General features: G+C 60.4%; 1 protein-coding gene across 1 annotated transcript in view; it reads left to right on the top strand.

Moving 5' to 3' along the window:
• SUSD4 (sushi domain containing 4) overlaps positions 1–18,213 on the top strand; it is a 157,180-nt gene extending 138,967 nt beyond the window's left edge. The window contains 5 exon segments of the mRNA XM_058275264.2: positions 10,429–10,620; positions 12,004–12,148; positions 15,558–15,768; positions 15,770–15,932; positions 16,861–18,213. Of these exon segments, the coding sequence (XP_058131247.1) occupies positions 10,429–10,620; positions 12,004–12,148; positions 15,558–15,768; positions 15,770–15,932; positions 16,861–16,889 (740 nt within the window). The 3' untranslated portion in view covers positions 16,890–18,213.
• Positions 18,214–18,468: the final 255 nt, after the last annotated feature.

Raw genomic sequence — 18,468 nt, 5'->3', positions numbered from 1 at the left:
ATTCGTAAGGCGCACAGACCATTTTTCAACCTTACTTTTCTCTCTTCAACATAGTGCGATACGGAAGCGGGCGAAGGGCTGGTGGCAGGTGGCGTGCCCCTCTCCAGCCGGAGCCCCCCTCCACCTCAGCGGGGCCTCAGCTCGAGGCGCGCCTCCAGAGAGGACCCCCTGGCCCTCCCGCCGCCCTGTCCGCAGCGCAGCCCTTCCTTCCCCCTCCGCCCCACGCCCCCCGAAGGCCAGGCCTGCCGTCGCACCTGGACCGCCCCTCCTGTTAGGCACTGAATTCCGTCCCCCCAAAAGACACGTCGGCGTCTGGCCCCCAGAGCCACCGACTGGGACCTAAGGCAGGAAAGGATTGCTGCAGGCGGCGTGAGCGACAGTGCGGTCAGACGGGAGTGGGGGCATCCAGCGTGGCCAGCGTCCTCGAGAAGGCCAGTGGGAACGAGACAGGGCAGAGCGAGGCCACCGCCCGCCAGGAGCGCCAGGGGCGGCTGGGGACCACCAGAAACGAGGGAGGGGCAAGGAGGGGCTCTTCCCGAGGAAGCTCAGCCCTGCCGGTACCTCGGTTCCTGTTTACGCCTCCCAGGACTGAGAGCGAGTGCGTCCCGGTGCTGTGGGCGCCCAGTGTGCGATCACTCTATGGCACCCAGGAGAGAACATAGCTCCTGCCGCCGTCTAGGGACTTCCCCCTTCTCTGCCCCCTCCCGTCCCGAGTCACTAATCTCCTCCTCGGTGCTGGACGACTCCCACCGACATATTCCAAACAGGATCCAGTTCCTCCTGGGCCGGCGCGGGGTCCCCTTGGTCCTCCGGCTGTGCCGGCTTCCTCCCGGCAGACTTCTCTGAAGAGCTGCCTGCACCTCCCACCACTTTCACCCGCGGCTCCAGGATGGCTTCCCTCCTGCGCCTCCCAGAGTCGCCAGTGAACTTCCATTTGGCCGAACCAACGGGCACGTTCCGCTCCCCTCTCCCCAGCTTGCTCGGAGCCACTCCCCCCTCCAGACGCGCCCCTCCCGCAGTCTGCGCTGCAGCCCCGTCCACAGGTGCCGCTCTCTTTTCCTGCTCTTTGATTGCTCAGGATTTAGACTGGGACCCCTCTAGTCGGTAAGTCCATGAGGTCTACGCTCTGGAGTTCTCCAGGTGTCCGCCAAGCTGCCCAGTTGACACTGGGACGACTCATTCACTGGCAGCTCAAACCTAACCAGTCTAAAGCCAAACTCTTAGCACCAATCCTTCCGACACAACAAACAAAACAGAATAAAAGCCTGGCTTGGTAAATGGCACCGACATCTATCCAGGTAGTAGTTTCAGAAATCTGGGAGTCACCCTTGAGGCTCCCCTTAACAGCACCCCCCCCCAATTCCATCTCTCAACAAGTCCTGTTGTTTCTAATTCCAAAATACGTCCCATCATTCTGCTCCCACTGTCCCTTCTGCCAGCGTTCTGGTGTGAACCACCGCCGTCTCTCGCCTGGTTATGGCAGCAGCCTCCAAACACCATTTCTACCTCTGCCCCCCCAGTAGTCTGTTCTCCACGCAGCGGCCAGAACAGTCTTTACAGCTAGGTCTCTCGTTTCCCTCCTCTTCACGGCATTCCTTCCCACTTAGGAGAAAGCCCGGTTCTTGCCGTGGAGCCATGGCGCTCCACCCCCAGTGCCCATCTGCCTCTCACTCTTGTGCTGTGCAGTGCCCTCCACTCTCCCCGTCCACACGCAGGTACCGTCCTCTCTTGAGGGCCTCCAACTCGCCAGACCCTTCCAGCCTTCACACACGCTGTGTCCCTCTGCCCGGAGTGTTCTCCCCCAGCTTTTCCCTTGACGAGCTCCTTCCTATTCTTTAGATCAGTGCTTCTCAAAATCTGCAGTGGAAGAGTTAGTTTTGCTGCGTTTTATTTGTTTGGTATTTTTCCAGGACATTGTAGACAAATACATATATAGTATATATAAATACATATATATCCACACACAATAAAGTGGATTATAAAATAATAAAAGACAAAGTTATAAGTACAAGCCCATTTTTATTAGATTTATCAGCCATAAAATTGCATTTCAAGGAAATAGAAATTGAAAGGACACTGGGATGTTGCCACAAAGTCAAATTGCTACAAAAGTTTCTGAACACTTACTTGCTTTCACTTTGTTTATTCTGTTGTGGACTAGTCAGGTTGGTGGGTGGGCACTGGGACCTCACTGTGAATAGAGCTGCTCTGGATTTCGGGTGAAATGTCATCTCCTTAGGGGACTTCCCTGAGCATCTTCTCTAAAGTAGGTCCTTCCTACCTCCCATCCTGTCACTTTCTCTACTTTGCCTCCCACAGGTCTCCATCATGTCCAGACGCAATATTAGAAGTTCTTCACCTTGGGAGAGGGGAGGGTCAGTTATCAGTGACCTCAGACTGCTCCTTAGCTGGTGAATCATTCCGGTGCTCTGTGACTCCCCGCTTTCCCCAGCACAGGTGCTACAGGGACCTCCCAGTCACTGGGGGGAGGGAGAAGGAGAGAGCAGCTACTTAACATCCCCTGGCAGGGAAATAGCACCCTGAATCTGTCTCCAAGGAAGGTCAAGCAGCTTTTAACTGCCAGGTCCCAATAGTTGAGTCCAATCTGTGGCATCAGGTGGGGCTGGAGACTCAGGTGCGCCAGCCATGCTGGGGTTCCAGACGGTGAGGCCGTCCCCACGTGGACCTGCTCTCCCCGTGAGGCATTCTACCCGGCCACACCCTCTTGCCCCCACCCCTTTGACCCACTCATCCCTTGAGGTTCCTCCATCACCGTCCTGGCCCCTCCCCGTTCCTAGCCTCCACCCACGACCTGGGGATCCTCGTGCCTTCACCGTGGGGTGCACAGGCAGCTCTCCTCTCCAACCCATCTTCAGGGCAGAGGAAGGAAAGTGTCCCAGCCCTGTATCTCCTGTCCTGCCCGTATGAGTGTGGATTTTTATATCTTACGGTGTGTAAAAGACAGTAAGACTCGTTTTGGCCCCAGGTGCCTTCCAAGCTGCCTTGGGAGGTGAGGCCACGCAGTTCCATCCCAGTCCCCGGGAGTGAGAGAGTATGTTGGTAACATTGTTTCTTAACAGCAGGTCCAGCCACATAAATGCTTGTTGACTTGTTTCTCATCTGTCCTCAGTAAGCCCCATGGGGATGGAACCAAGGCAGTATCTAGTTTCATGGGTGTCCAAAAAAAATCTTAATAAATGAATCAAAAGTAAGTGAAGGAATATGCTCAGTATATTTAGATAAGAGAGTGGAGAGGCTCTTATTTCAGAAGGTCCAAAATGCACCCTGCCCAGGGATGCTCAACCCCTTATCTGCACTACGGGTGCCATGGTGCTGATAGCGCAGGGGCCAAGAGAACCCAGGAATCACTTGTTCCCACATAGAGAGGCGTCAGGCTCCTGTTCCGGCTCCATTTAGCTGCAGGAGATACTCTGGGTCGACCTTGCCTGCTCTTTCCTGATCTCCACGGTGGGGACGGGGGGCTGGGAGCACCTGAGGACCCTGGGGAAGAGGTGTGAGGTGCCTTCACCTGTAACAACGAAAACGCTCCGCCCCCACACCGGTCGTGGGGATGGCACGGGCCTCGGCCTCCAGCACCCCCAAACTGGAGGTGGCACTTGCTGCTTGGTCTGGGGACCCTCGGACTCATCTACCGCCCTGTGTGGTGAACAGCATCCACCAGAAGAGGTTGGGAGTCACCTGAGGGAGGAAGGAGAGGGCCGCGGAGAAGGAAGCAGCGACTCGGGTGGGAGAGGGCCACTCTGCGGCCCCGGTTAGGGGAGGGGGCAGGTTGGCTCCATCGTGGGCAAGCCCCCTGTCGAGAGGACAGTGCTGTGCCATCCTGGCCAGAGGGCCCGCCTGGTGGGCCTCACACCTCCGAGAGCCAGCAGCGCCCGCCTCTGGAGGAGACCCTGTGGCGTCCCCGTGCTGGAGTGGCCAGCGAGCCAGCGAGCTCCAGGAAGGACTCTGCCCCTTGGGCTCCCTGTGGCCACCATCTGGTGGGCTGCCCCTCAGGATGCCCCTCAGGGGCCTCTCCCAACTCCAGGGCAAGAAGGTCCACCTTTGGACAGAGAAGCAGTGGGGTCGGGTGACAGCAGGAGGAATCTGGGGAATCTTTTTTTTCTTTTTTAAGATTTATAATTTATCCCTCCCCCCCCCCCATTGTTTTGCACTCGCTGTGTCCATTTGCTGTGTGTTCTCTGTGTCTGCTCATCTTCTCTTTAGGAGGCACCAGGAACCAAACCTGGGACCTCCCACGTGGGAGAGAGGCGCTCAATTGCTTGCGCCACCTTAGCTCCCTGCTTTGTTGTGTCTCTCGTTGTCTTTCCTCTTTGTGTCTCCTTGTTGTGCCAGCTCGCCACGCCTGCCCAATGCACCATCTTGCTGTCTTGCTCATCTTCAACAGGAGGCACCGGGAACTGAACCTGGGACCTCCTGTGTGGTAGGCAGGGGCTCAATCGCTCGAGCCACATCCGCTTCCCAATCTGGGGAGTCTTGATGAATCTGCAAATGTTTTCCTCCGACCTGCCCCCTACTCCCCAGCGGCCTCACCTCGTGCTAGGCTGGGGACTCAGGTTCCTCTCCATAAAACCAAACAGATACGATTATTGCCTACCATTAGCCCTGAGCAGGCTTACTCCTAGCCTTAACGATGCTGAAAACTCCTCTGCTAGTCGGTCTTATTGGCTGTGACCCGAGGGCCTCCCCGACTGGCCTGAGGTCCGACAGCCAGTAAGCGGCAGGGCTGAGCTCCACCCTCTGGCTCCTCCTCCCACATCATCTCCGAGCACCCTGCCAGCTGGGGGGGGGGGTGCTGGGCCAGGGGCCCTAGCTAATGGTGCCAGGTGGGCGGAGAGTCCAAGGGCCAGTGCTAGAAGCACTGGAAACACATGCAGGCATGTGCAGGCGTCCCAGGGACGGGGAAGAGCTGCTGGTACCCGTGGGCCCGGCAGCGACGTCCAACACCCTGCATGCCCTGGACCGTCGCGCAAGGAGCAGCCTCCTGCCCCAAACCCCGGCGCAGCCCGTGAGCGCCTCTGCCGGCTGAGGCCGCACCCTGCTTTCCCTGAGGTGCTGGCTAGTGTCAAGACTCGAATTCCTCCCAGCTCCCCCGGCCGCCCCTGTGAAGGGAGCCGGTGCAGCCATCTTCCTCAGGAAGGCCAAGGGACAGCTTGCCAGGGTTCCGAAAGGCACCCCTTTCTGTTTTCCTGGGTGGCGATCTCCAGGCCCGAACCCCCGGTTCCAGGGCTGCCACCGAGCAGGGCGCGGTCAGGCGGGCCCCTGCCCCTCCCAGGCTGCCGCGGGTCCAGAGCTGGCCCTGGGCTAAACCTGAGCCTCCTGGGATGTTTCAGTCGAGAGAGTCCTCCTCTGCTTTTCATCTCCATACTTTTCTTCAGAAGGAAGACCAGCCTCCTTTCCCTGCACTTCATGTCCCACCCCTCACATGGCAGCTGCTGCGTTTAATTTTTGCACTCGGTCCTCTCCCCACCCCGACACTTGCCTCTTCCTCACCTCCAGCCACCGTGTCTGTGTTCTCAGTGTTGTCCACAGGCAGTGAAGGAGGCTTGGATTAAAAATTCCGTTTTTATCGTGCACCATGTTGTGTTGTGATCGTCACCTCTGTGAGGTGCATCACGGGAAGAACCAAATGGCATTGTTTTAAAGGTGTGAGGAACATTGACTTTATTTTAGTGTATCTCTCAGAGGTGGCACTGGCAACATCCTAGCTCCCATCCCCAAAATATACATGCACAAATACTTTCCTGCTGTGTCCGTGTGGTAAAGAAGCGAGGGTAAAACTGTGACCATGTTTCAACTTTTTTCCCAATGGGAGCGGATGTAGCTCAGTGGTTGAGCACCTGCTGCCCATGTATGAGGTCCTGGGTTCGATCCCTGGTACCTCCTTAAAAAGGGGGGGGGGTACTAGACACAGCATGAAAATGACAGCTCACTCATTACCCTCGGGAGAATAATGGGCAGGGAGGGCTATCTGGCTAAATATGAAGACTTGGAAGTTTTCATTCACTCAAATGACAGTAGTTGCCAAGAATATCGTTGGATGCTATAGGAGTTACAAAAATGTGAAAGGTGCAGGCCCTCCTCTCAAAGCGTTTACGAAAGCGCACGAGTGTAACACATGTCATATGTATCGAGCGCCCTGCCTGGAGGCCAGGGGGTGTCCTCGTGCAGGAGCTGATACCTGCGCTGCAATTAAACCTAGCAGGCAGAAACGACCAGAGGGGGAGAGGAGCCCCCAAGTCGCCGAGGAGGCAGGCTGGGAGGGAGGGCTTATTTGGGGAGACCGCAGTCTGACCACAGTCCATCACCTCCCCTCCAGCCCGGCCCAGCCCCTTCCCGACTAGCAGAGTCCCTGTTCCCAGTGCTTCTACGCCCCTGCCCAAATCTAGCCCAGCACTGCCGGATGCCAAGAGATCCTGGCTATGGGGAAAAACTACTCTGCACCTACCTGGAGAGTTACTCCGGCCTATCCGGAGGAGGTGACCGCCCTCCTTACACAGGTGGGCTGTAACCACGGCTGCTTGTAACCACTCTGCCTGTAACCACTGAACCACTGAACCCCAGACCCCACCTCCCCAAACTGCAGCCGCTGCTAATGATTTCTCAAGTTGTAAGAAACATTAAAACCAAAACAGTTGCAGAAGACTCTTAGATCACACCACCCGCAGGATTTCATGGGTATCGCGTTGCTCACAACCACCAACTGACGGTTCCTGAGTCGCGGGCTTCTAGGGGCGTTCCAAGGATAAGCAATTCCCTCTCGGGATTTCTGGGAGCCCGGGGCCGCTTGCCATCTGCTCCAGGCTCTGTGGGTGGGAGTGGTCTGTCTGGGACTGTGTAGATCCGTCTCAGTTTAGCCCCACAGTTAGAGGCTGTCTTGGGACGTGAAAGGTCCCCTGAGCTTAAGGTGTCGCAACGTTGTTATTTTTAAGTAAGCTTGCCCGGCTTATAATGAACGACACTTGCTGTTTCCTTCCAAGGTAAAAGAGACCCTCGCACCCTCTACCCCAACCGGGGGCTCCCCTTGCCGCAAAGCTAACGGCCTGCCAGGCGCAATCCAGGCGCACGGCCAGGTGTGGAGGGGACTGTTCCCACCGGGGGCAGGTGCACCTCCCTCACGGGCCGATGAGGACAGGGGCGGATGTCACGCCCCTGCAGCGGTGGCTTCCCTGGCCTCCGAGCAAGCGCGGCGGGACGCGCTTCCAGGCCTTCCGCAGGTGTGGGCTGGGCCGGCACGGTCGGGGACCTGCGCGTCGGGAGGCGCCGGCCCTGGCGGGGTGTGGGGCTGCCCCAGCGCTGCCCCTGCTGTGGTTTGCCGAGTGCGCCCTGCACCCGGGCGCTTGCGTGGCGCGGTCCTCGCAGCAGCCGAGGCTTAGGGTTGTCTCCCTGGTTGTACACAGAGGCCGCTGGGCCCCTGGAAGGGGCACCTGCCTGGTGGGAGGCTGTGCCCTGAGCACGTGGGCGCCGCACGCCAGCCCCTCCTCTGCTCCTCAGACCGCGGGGGCCGCAGGAGGGCGACTCCCCGGCACGGGGCACCACGTGCCTGTGGCGCCACCCATGACTTGCAGCGCCATCTCTCCTGCAGTCCGAGGGGCTGTGCGGCCCCCTCCAGCCCCCTGCAGCCCTTGGCTGGAAAACGCTCCTGAGATTCCTGTATCCCGCGCGGCCCAATGGGACAGCCCGCCGCCCTGGTCCTGGGCCCCGGGGGCTCCCCCAGGAAGGCCCCATCCCCGGCGGGCAGAGCACTGGGGGCACCTGCAGGAGGGCGGGCCAAGGGCCCCGCCCCCAGGCCGCGGAAGAGGGGGCCGCCGAGTGGTCAGGCTGGCCTCCCAGCAGGGGTGCGCCTCGGGGCAGGCTAGTGCGGGGGCAACGCCCGCCCACTGCCACCTGGCCGGCTCCCTTCCCCACGGAGGGGCGCACACGGGCGCCGGCTCCCAGAGGCCTCTGCCTCTGCGCCCCTGGCGCTCGCTGCGGCCGGAGCCTCTTTTGCCGTCCTCCCCTGCGCTGCCCAGCTGCCCCTGTACCTGCTGGGGGTGCCCACAGAATGCCTGGGGGGTGGATCTGGAGGCATTGGGCCTGTGCCCCAGCGCTGGGCAGCACAGGGCAGGCTGTGTCGCGCTGGGCAGGAGGTAGTGGGCGGTGGGAAGAGCAGCTGGCCTCAGAGGCGGAGGGAGGCCCTGGCTCTGCACCCCGGGGCCTGTTTGCCCCCGGATGCCCTCCCCAGTCTTCCCCTGCACTGCACGGCAGGCGGGCTGAACCCCGGAGGCGGCGTTTCCCAGCGCCCCTCGTCGGCCGGCTTCCCACTGACTTTGCCAAGAGGGAGACTCTGGAGGGCGACGGGGGGAGATGGGAGGTGGGAGAAGGCCAGGCGTTTTCCCCTCGCCCTCTCCGCATCGGGGGGCATCTCAGGCACTGTCTGACCTTCCTCCACACCCCAGGTCTGACGCACAAGGCCACTGGGGAAGCGCAGCAACGAGGACCCCTTTGCCCTGCAGTCTGGGGTGGTGGCTTCCTGCCCTTGCTTGTCCTTGGGGCACCTCGTCCTACCCACTTTCCAGCGCCCGTGTAAACAGCTGCCTCACTGTGGCCCACTTTCGAGTACCAGGTCCCCATTGTCCCTGGCCGACCCACTCCCGACGCCAGGCTCTGCACTCAGCCCTTCGCAGCAGTCCTCACGCTAACCCCCAGAGAAGCCCCCTTCCCAAGCGAGGGGCCTGCGGCTCAGAGGGGACCTGCTCAGGGCCCCTCGGCTGGCAATGGGAGCAGGGTGGAACAGGGACCCAGGGAGGAGATGGTCCAGCCTTGCAGACCCGGCTCGCCAGGAGCCGCCTGGGCACTGACCCACGCCTCGAGCTGCTTCTGGAGAATCCGAGCGCTCTGAGTTTCTTTCCTCATCTCTGAAAGGAGCCAGCGATACTTGCGTCGCTGTGTAGTTTGGAGAACTAGGGATGGTGTCTGGAAAGCATCTTACCCCATGCCTTGGAACCCCCACCAGGGTGGGCCGGCCGAGCTGGGGGGCCGCCCAGTTGCCTGGCCCCAGGGACTCACTGCCCGTGGATCACACGGCCATGCTTTTCTGTGCTTTCTGGCTGCCGGTTGGGGCAGCAACTTGAGCCTTTTCTGCATTGGCTGGTACATTGGGTTGCTCCAAGGAAGGGGCTCAAAAGTTACCTTGCGGGAAGCGGCTGTGGCTCGGGGGTGGAGTGCCTACTTCCCATACACGAGGTCCTGGGTTCAATCCCCGGTACCTCCTAAAAAAAAGGGAACTTGCTTTTTGTTTTGTTTTGTCAACATGTAGAGTTTAAGGTTTGGTTGTTTCTTGAAGAATGTTTAAATGCCAGCGCTGTTTATTTCCAAGTCCTCTGTCGGGAAAAAGAATGTTCTGTAGCACCAAACTCTGCTCCTGCCATTTTCCCAGCCAGAGTCAGAACTCTTCTGATCTTGCAGCCCAGAGGGGGGCCTCAAGATAGGAACTGAAACAATTGATTTTTCTCTCCCGAAAAGCATAGACTCTTCAAGTCAGGAAAATCCTAAAATATCTAGAGCAGGGGCTCTTCACCTGTTTTGTTCCATGGACCCCTTTGCCAGTCAGGTGAAAACCACGCACCCCCTCCTAAGTCCATGCTAGACTGTGCATGATTTAATAAAGAGATCACACCTGCACCAACATGCCCCACAAGAGTAAATTTCTTTTGAATTTCAATTCAAGCTCACAGACCCCTGGTTAAGAGCCCCTGATCTAGAGTAAAATAAAACTCCCATTTTACAGGAAGAAAATCGAGGCCCAAAGTGATTGACCTGCCTGAGGCCCCTGGAACCCAAGGCTCTTGGCCCTCAACCCTGTGCTCTCCAGTCAGGCCAGCGAGCAGGAGGCTGTGGCCTCACCTGCTACCAGAGCAGGGAGAGTTGCTCCTCGCCGGGCAGGGGCCAGACCCGGGCAGGGCGCTCAGGGTTCAGCTTAGGGACGCTAACCCAGCAGTTCAAACAGTCCCAAGTTACTCCCCTAGTCATGGAAACGGGCTTGGGGTAGCTGTTTCTTTCAGCAAAGGCTTTTTTTGACCATAAATATCTTCATTTTATTTACTTGGTTGTCTGGCACATAATAGCATGCATTATTAATAGAGTAGCTTCGTGCTATCTATTAAACAGGCATACTCTTTGCATTGGAAAGCGAATCTCTCTTTTATGATGCACTTTACACCACCATGTGTCGGCAGCACATGTCAAGAATGTTCTAACAGGCTCCCCTCTGACCTTCTGCGAAGATGCCAACGGAGGGGCTGTCTCCAATATAGCTCAGTAATCTGATGACTGATTATAAGCGCCTCTTTAAGTCCCCATTTTCCCCTAGGCCAGTCTTTCTGGGTAAGAATGTGGTTCTGAAACTCTTATTCTCCCCCACTGCCCAAGTCTGTCCACTCCCTCCAATGGTGAGCCACGGAGATTTCATCTGCCACCCGCGCCCTTGCGAGCGGTACAGCCACGGGACGGTGGTCGAGTTCTACTGCGACCCTGGCTATAGCCTCACCAGCGACTACAAGTACATCACCTGCCAGTACGGGGAGTGGTTCCCCTCCTACCAGGTCTACTGCATCAAGTCAGGTGAGTTGGCCAAAGGCTGCCCCCGGTGAGGTTCCATCTCCCTTGGACGGATGAACACCCCAGCTTCCGGGAGCGGATGGAGCGTGAGTGGTTGAGCGCCTGCTTCCCAGATCCCAGGTCCCAGGTTCAATCCTGGTACCTCCTGGAAAATAAAGACAACATCCTTGCAGCTTCCCCCTGCACCTGTGGTTGTATACACTGACCCTGGCCTCTCCCACACAGTGTTAGCGCAGGGCTTGGGAACACATCCTTATGGGTATATGGAGCAGATGTCGAACTCTGTGCCAGATGATTCTAGGCTCTGATCGGAGGCCAGGTGCACTCACCTGCCATTCCCAGGCTGAGCAGGTACCTAGATTCCCAGCAACCGTGGACAGCCCTCTGGCCTCTGGCCTCTCTCTCCTCTCCTGACCTTTCTCCCACCTGCAGAAGGGCTGGCTTCCTTAGGCAGGGCACAGGCCTGTGGGTGGCCTGAATGCCTGACTCCCCTTCCTCCCCCACTCGAGGGAGCAGCCAGAATACAGATGAATTCATTACGGGCAAAGCCCGCTCTCCCTTAGAGACACGTCCACCGCTGGCAAGCTCCAGTGCCTTATAGTTAGTAACAAACGGCTGCCAAACCAGCCTCACAGCTGGTCTCGACTGGCTGAGACCTTCGCCGCCCCCGGCCCTGCTCACCCTCTCCAGCGTCTTCCACGCTGATGTCCGTGGCTGCACACTTTTTCTCCTGGGCACAGCACGTGAGGAAAAGCATCTATTAACTCAGGGTCCTGGAGAGACCTGAAAATGGTGATAATTAACAAATGAGAGCAGAGCGCAGGGGGCGGGGCGAGCTCCAAGAGGCAGCAGTAGAGGGCGAGCCCAAGACCAAGTGGCAAGGGTGGGAGTCCCTTCTGGAAGGGTCTGCTCTTGCTCCCTCTTACCTGGCAGGTGCCGTCAGCCAGAGGAGGGGGGAGCATGGAGCAGGCACTGCTTTGTCCTCTCGTTGTTCACCCAGCGGTGTACCCCAGCTTCCCTCTTCCCACCTGTGGTTCGATTCAGCCTCTCCCTTCTCCCGGGAGGGGAAGCCCCCGCCCCGTGCCCTTCATTCTCTGCCCAAGAAGCAGGCACGCACTTAGCCCCCCGCCCGCGCCCGCGCCCTCCCCGGCCTGGACCCAGCGCGGCTGTTTCCCAGCCGGGCGACTGCCCCCCGGGGGTGCGCCTTGGCGTTGCGGGGGTCCTGCCGAGGCCGCGCCCCGCCCCGGGGGCAGGTGTCTGCAGAGCCCGCGGGCGGGAGGCGGCCCCCTGCGCCCCTGAACCCGTGAACCCGGCAGGGGAGCGCGCGGGGAGCCCTGGCCGCCGCCGCGGCGGGGTCTCACGCCGCTTCCTGCTCTTCCCCGGCAGAGCAAACGTGGCCCGGCACCCACGAGACCCTCCTGACCACGTGGAAGATCGTGGCGTTCACGGCCACGAGCGTGCTGCTCGTGCTGCTGCTCGTCATCCTCGCCAGGATGTTCCAGACCAAGTTCAAGGCCCACTTCCCCCCCAGGTCAGAGCCACGGCCTCCCGCCCCCGTCACCCGGGGTGGGGGCGCGGCGCAGCCCCCGCAAAGCGCGTGAGCGGGGCCCTGAGGAGAGCAAGGCCGGGGTCGTACCGGGGTAAGAGGGAGGCCTGGGAGCGCGGCTGGGGCGGGGGCCTGGGGTCAGAGCGCCCAGCTGGAGGCAGGCTCCGCCCCGCTCCTCCCTCCCTCCCCCCCCCCCCAGATGCACGGCCTGGGCGGACAGCGTGGGCGTGCTGGGAGGGGTGCACGGGTCAGGGAGGGGCCCTGCACCCCGGGGCTGCCCCACTTGACGGCACCTTGGAGCTTACACCCACGGGAGACCGGAAATGCCCAAAACTGACTAGAAGCCCAGGTGGAGGCCTTGTGACACCCGAGGTGCAGAAATGATGGGTGGCGGAACCCCACGGCGCATGAGGGCCCAGGGGAGAGGTAGTGAGGCCGCCGTGGAAGGAGGAGACCAAGCAAAGGGGCAGGCAGGGGGGGCCGTCCTCCGCTGCACAGATTAGCCCTGGGGAGGTCTTCACCTCCCAGCCTCCATCCCCACAAGAGGCCTGCTGGGCCTCCCCTCCAGGAGCTTACCACCGCAGGAACAAGTGCCACCACCTCTTAGGAACCAGGCACCGCCCGGCACCATGGCGGGCAGGTCACTGTGCTTGGAGGAAGAAATAAGTTAGAAAGCGAAAGGATACATCTGTGAACCTTAAGAAAAGAAGGGCGGGTCCTAAATGCCACGCCCCCAGGGAGGTCCCAGGGGACCCAGAAACAAGCTGCCTTCCAAAGGAGTGGTAGCCGCCACCTGGGATCCTTTCCAGGGCAATTCTCCTCATCGCAGCACCTGAGACTTCAGGAAAGAGCGTTTGTTTTTGCCCAGAGGGACCATTCTAAGCCCCAGGGGACACTGCCCCAGGAGAAGAGCAGGCTTCTGGAATGAACCACTTGCCCACTCTTCCCTCTGGGACATCGCTGGAGGGTGAAGAGTGAAGGAAGTGCACGGCTTGCTGGAGACTCGCCCGTGGCCTTTTCCCCTAACCACCTGTGACGCAGGCTGGCCTCGTCTCGCGGAGCAGGCCACCCCGTATCGTCACAGCTCGCGGAGCAGGCCACCCCACTCGCCCAGCCCGGGAAGGTTTGCTCCCCTGCCCAGAGGTGCTTCCACGCCATCCCGTGCCCTGGCCAGCGCTTGCTGAGGGCCCGGAACCTCCCTTCCTCCCTTGGTCCCCAGCATTACTGTTCACTAGCCCGCGGGCCATGCCCTATCCCTGGCCACCCACGGAAACTAAAGAAGGCGCACGGCCCCCAAAGAGGAAGCCGGGCTGCGCACTTGTCGTTGAGAGCACGAGGACGTACTTTAAGATGTTCCATGGAAGCTGTTTTTTTGCCGATACCTAGAAGAAAAGTTTCCAGGATAGCGACTAAATATTAAGATGTTTTAAATGTCTTCGAAACTCTTTCACTTGATTTTCAGCCTTCGAGTATATTCCATCTTCTTTAGTTGTTTTGGGAATGTCGATCTCATCCCAGTCCAGATAAATAGTAAGATTCTCAAGGGGGCTTCTCTCCAGCTGCCACAAAAGCAGACGCTGAGCACGATGATGGGCGGAAGCAGGCGTGGTGGGTGACGCTCAGTGGGGGAGAAGCTCTCGCATCGTGGGCCCTCGCTGCTAGGGAGGGAGACGGGAGCTGAGAGGCGGCCGGCGGCCCGGCTCAGACACCCTGGCGGTGACGGCGACGTGAGAAGGCAGGCGATCCTAAGTGAGGAAAGCGGCAGCCGCGAGGAGAGCCGGCGGCCTGGGCAGGAGGGCCGCCCAGCCAGCCTGACGGACACGCCAGCCGCGGCTGACGGTGGAGGGCTTCGGAGCGGAAAGGAGAACGGCCGAGAACAAGCTGGTGACAGGGTCCCAGCCCCTTCCCGCACTGCCTCCTGGGGCGCGTGGGCCTTGGTGGTCTCCCTTCCTCTCTGGACAGGAAGCCCGCCCCAATACCGCTGAGCTTTTGTGAGCTGTTTCAAACGTCAGTGAACTTGAGACTGGCCCTTCGGTGTCAGAGGAGAGACCGGATGTGACCTCCAACAAAGAGGCCGGCGTCCGGCCCTTTCCTTGCTTGGCTCTGGAGCCCCTCCGCAGGCCCTGCGCAACTCTGCCCGCCAGCGGCGCACTCTCCTCCCCTCCGCCCTGCCCGGCCGCCCTGCCCGCGTCAGCTCCCGGCAGGGCAGGGAAAGCCAGTCCTGCTGGCTACTGGGCAGCCGCTCTGGTGCCCCGCAGGGCTGGGCGCGGAGGGCGAGACCTGGCCGAGCCTGCCTGGCGTCGGCACGCCCTGGGCCGCGGGTGCCGCGTGCTGGGTGGCGAGGCACCACGTGGCAGGCAGCTGTGGTCTCAGCCTCTCCCTGGAGGCCTCAGACGAGCCAGGCGTGGCCCAGAGCGGCTGTGGGCTGGCAGTGCCTGGGCCCTCCACGAGGTGGGCTGGACTCTCCCTTTCCCCTGCTGTTCCACGGTGGTTTCTTTCTTGACTAGAGCGTAGGGATTTTATCACGGAGCAGAATACAAAGCAGCAGCAGCATGGAGACCACGCTTTCCCTGTGGGCCCTCACAGTCCAATGTCCTGCCCTGTAATAGGGCGACTCCATCCGCACGCCGGCCTGCGGGACGCTGGGGTGCTCTGTTGGGATGGACCACGTGGTCCCCGTCCACAGTCAAAGGATGGAGGAAGAAGTGTGAGCCACGGCAGAGCCTGGCAGGGGGGAGGCGCCAAAGCTGGAGCGGGAGGCCAGGTCCAGCGGGCAGAGGCGGGGCATGGGGAGAGGGGTGGGGCCGGGGGCCTGTAAGGGGGGGGGGCAGGGGCGAGGGGTGGGGTGCAGAAGGTGGGGACAGTGGGGAGAGAGGCAGGGCCAGAGGGAGAAGCGGGACCAGGGGAGAGGGGTGGGGACGGGGGGGGGGGGGGGGAGTTCCAGGAGAGAGGGGTGGGGTGGGGTGGGTTTCCAGGGGAGAGGGGTGGGGTGCAGGGAGAGTGGGGGAGGGGTGCAGAAGGCGGAGACAGTGGGGGGAGAGGCGGGGCCGGGGAGAGGGGCGGGGCTGGGACGGGGAGGAGGCGGGGCCGGGGAGGGGCGGGGGCGGTTAGGGGCGGGGCCGGCGGGAGAGCAGCGGCTGCGGGAGGAGCGAGGGGCAGCGGAGCAGGAGCGGGGCAGGGGCGCGGCGGGGCCCAGCCGGCCGGGGAAGGACGCCGGTGCCCTGGCGCTGGCGAGGAGGGCAGCGCGCCTGCGGAGGAGACCCTGGGAGGAAGCTGGCGCCCCTCGCCCGTGCACGCAGGGCCCCTGCCCCAGGCCCCTCGCGCGGTGCGGGGCGCCCGCGGGGTCACTCCGGGGCGGGAGGGCCCTGACGCCGCGCCGCTCTGCCTTCCGCAGGGGGCCGCCGCGGAGCTCCAGCAGTGACCCCGACTTCGTGGTGGTGGACGGCGTGCCCGTCATGCTGCCGTCCTACGACGAGGCGGTGAGCGGCGGGCCGGGGGCCGCAGGCCCTGGGTGCCTGGCCGCGGGGGGCCCGGGCTGCCCCCTGCCCGTGGACGACCAGAGCCCCCCGGCGTACCCCGGCTCGGGGGACACGGCCCCGGGCCCGGGGGGGGTCAGCAGCCTGCGGCGGCGTCTCGGGCTCCTCCGAGCTGCTCCAGAGTCTCTATTCGCCCCCCGTGCGCCAAGGGGGTGCCCGCCCCGCCGCTGACAGCCCGGGCGCGACCGCGGGGGACGTGGCATCCAGCAGCCCCGGCATCGACATCGCGGACGGTGAGTGCTGACTGTGCCCGCAGCACCCAGCCCCTGCGGCTCCCCGCACCCTCCGCTGCGGGCGCAGGGCCCCATCTGTCTGTCTCCCTCTCACTCAGCTAAATTGCCTCTTACTCTTGCTACGTGGAGAGGCGATCGGCAAGGCCAATTACTGTAAGGGATGATCATCATCTCACAAGTAATGAGCCCATTAGCTGAAATTTCAAGGGGCACGAGAGGGCGGCGAGCCAGCCAGGGGGGGGGGCGGCGCAGCGGCCTGGTTCTCGGGGCATCTGGAGGATCCGCGATGTCTTCCTTCTCTGTGCCTTAACTAGGGAGCATTTCTGCAGGCGATGCTTTGCAGCAGATTAACACACGCAGGCCAGGAGTCAGAAGCCCGAGGCACGCGCTCGGCACACCAGTGCACGCGGACCGCCCCGCCCCTGAGAAACGGTGTGCAAGCTGGGATGAAGAGATCCCCGGGCCCCTGTCCAAGGCAGGGCGGGCAGCGCGCACTGCAGGGAGGAAGGTCTCCATTCGCTAGAGCTGTTTTCCGCAGAGGGAAGCCCCAGCACCCTGAGGTGCTACGTGGACAGTAAAGGACATACATTGCAGACACAAAGGCCCCCGTTTGTCCTAGAGTTCCTTTTCTGCAACACCACCTGGCTTTCCTGGACCCCAGCATTGTAACTGTAAGCTTATATAGCCACTGGTTTGAAACCTGATCTTCCATGAACTAGGCCTACATAAGGTCCCAACTGTTTTCCAGCAAATACGTGTTGTGTGGGGGAGTTGGCTTGTTTGGTTATGAGCTGATCTGTGGAACTTGACGTTTTCTTCACATCCCCACTAATGTCTGGGGTTATGGGTGTTTGAAGGAGGCTCATAGTCACGGATGATCGCAGGGGGCTTCGGGGCCCTAAGCTCACAGCCGTCTCCTCTTTTACAGAGATCCCGCTGATGGAAGAAGACCCTTAGCCACCCCAGCGCCCCTCAGCCTGCTGCGCCTTTGGGGAAGGGAACTTCGTACCTTGGGGTGAGACGACAGAAGGACAGAATTGCAGGGGAAGGCAAGTTTTTCATTTATCTACATGGTGGCAGTGATTCACCGTGTACATCTCGGACTTGGCAGCGAGGCTGGCATCCTGCAGGGGCGACGCTTTGAAAGGCGGCTCGAGGATTTGCCAAGACCACCGAGGAGTAAAGGGAGGAGAGGCCCCGCGCGAGCCCGGCGTTCAATGTGTCTCCATGCCGCGGAACCGCCATCCCGCTGAGCCGGGTCATCCGTGCTACCTGCCTCCGCCGAAAGCATGCCGAGTATGTAAACTTCCTTCCAAAATCTGCTGTAAACTGGCCCTGGACTCCAGGGGAGGGTGGCTCAGCCTCCGCGGAGAGCGCGTGGTGAGCTGCTGGCTCGGGAAGGAGCAGGTTCCCAAGGGGAAGGCTCCCTGTACGTTTTTGGGCAGTCTTCCTTGGTCTGGACAACTCTGCTCAAAGCACGTCTACATGGGGATGTCGCAGTTCCAGCAGAAAAGGAAGGACTCAGGCAGACTCTGCCTTCTGGAACTTTCTTCAGGAAGCAGAATTCACGTACTCTGTGCTGCCTTTGGCGAAGCATCATCAGTGTTTCTATTCCGGTCTGTTACACGGATCCCTGGCACTGGGTGAATCCCACTTCTTTACAAATGGTCGGAGTGTGTTGAAACACTTCTCATGGGGGAGAAAGTAACCAACGTAATGTGTGGTTCAGCATTTTAAAAAGATTCCACTGAACAGTTTATCTCAGCGTCATAAATCCCTCTCCAGTGAACTGTTAGCACCATTGCCCCAAACTTGGCCACACTTCTGTTTTCCAAAATAGAAATAATTTCTGTAAACACGGTCCGCCTCCACTAAGCGCGAGGGTGGGTGTTTTTTTCCCTTTCGCCTTGTCTCCTGCGGGATGGGGAGGCGGCCGCCCCTCCCCACGCGGTCCCAGCAGCTTTCTGCTCCTGCTCCCGGGTCTTGGGCTGCCTCACTCCCCTGCCAGCCCTGCAATCCTGCCCCCCTGGGCCCTGGGGTGCCCAGTGGGTGTTGTTCCTGAGATAAGGATCGATAAAAAAGAAACGTTTCCGAATCTTGAAGTGGCTCTTAAAATACATGTTGATCTGTGGAGTTGATTCCTTCCTTCCTCGGGGTTTTAGATAAAAATAAACAAAACTCCGATCTATAAAATTGCTATGCTGATGCAGCAGTGAGAGCTGGAAGCTTGATCGAGTCCTGTTTTTTTCATGACACAGACTGATTAAAAATTAAAAAGAAAGTGACAGTTTGAAGCGTGACTTTAATAGTGGAGTAGAGTCGGCTGGGCAGGGGAGGGCAGTGCTGGAAATCAAATGTGGGATTGAGAACAGGAGGCTACATGGGAGAACGTGTGGGAGTGCTCAGTTGGGCAACAGTGGGCGGCGGCTCTAAGTTCATTTAACGACACTGGCGCAGTCGGTGCCGGAGGCGTCACTGGGAGGCCTTGGTCTTCACAGGTGGTGATTAAGGGCCACGCAGGAGTGGGCAGCGTGGG

Source organism: Dasypus novemcinctus, chromosome 13 (genome assembly GCF_030445035.2).
Source record: "Dasypus novemcinctus isolate mDasNov1 chromosome 13, mDasNov1.1.hap2, whole genome shotgun sequence".
In the NCBI taxonomy this organism is placed as follows: Eukaryota; Metazoa; Chordata; class Mammalia; order Cingulata; family Dasypodidae; genus Dasypus; species Dasypus novemcinctus.
Note: the sequence above shows the minus strand (reverse complement) of the source record. Positions and strands in the feature narration are given on the sequence as shown.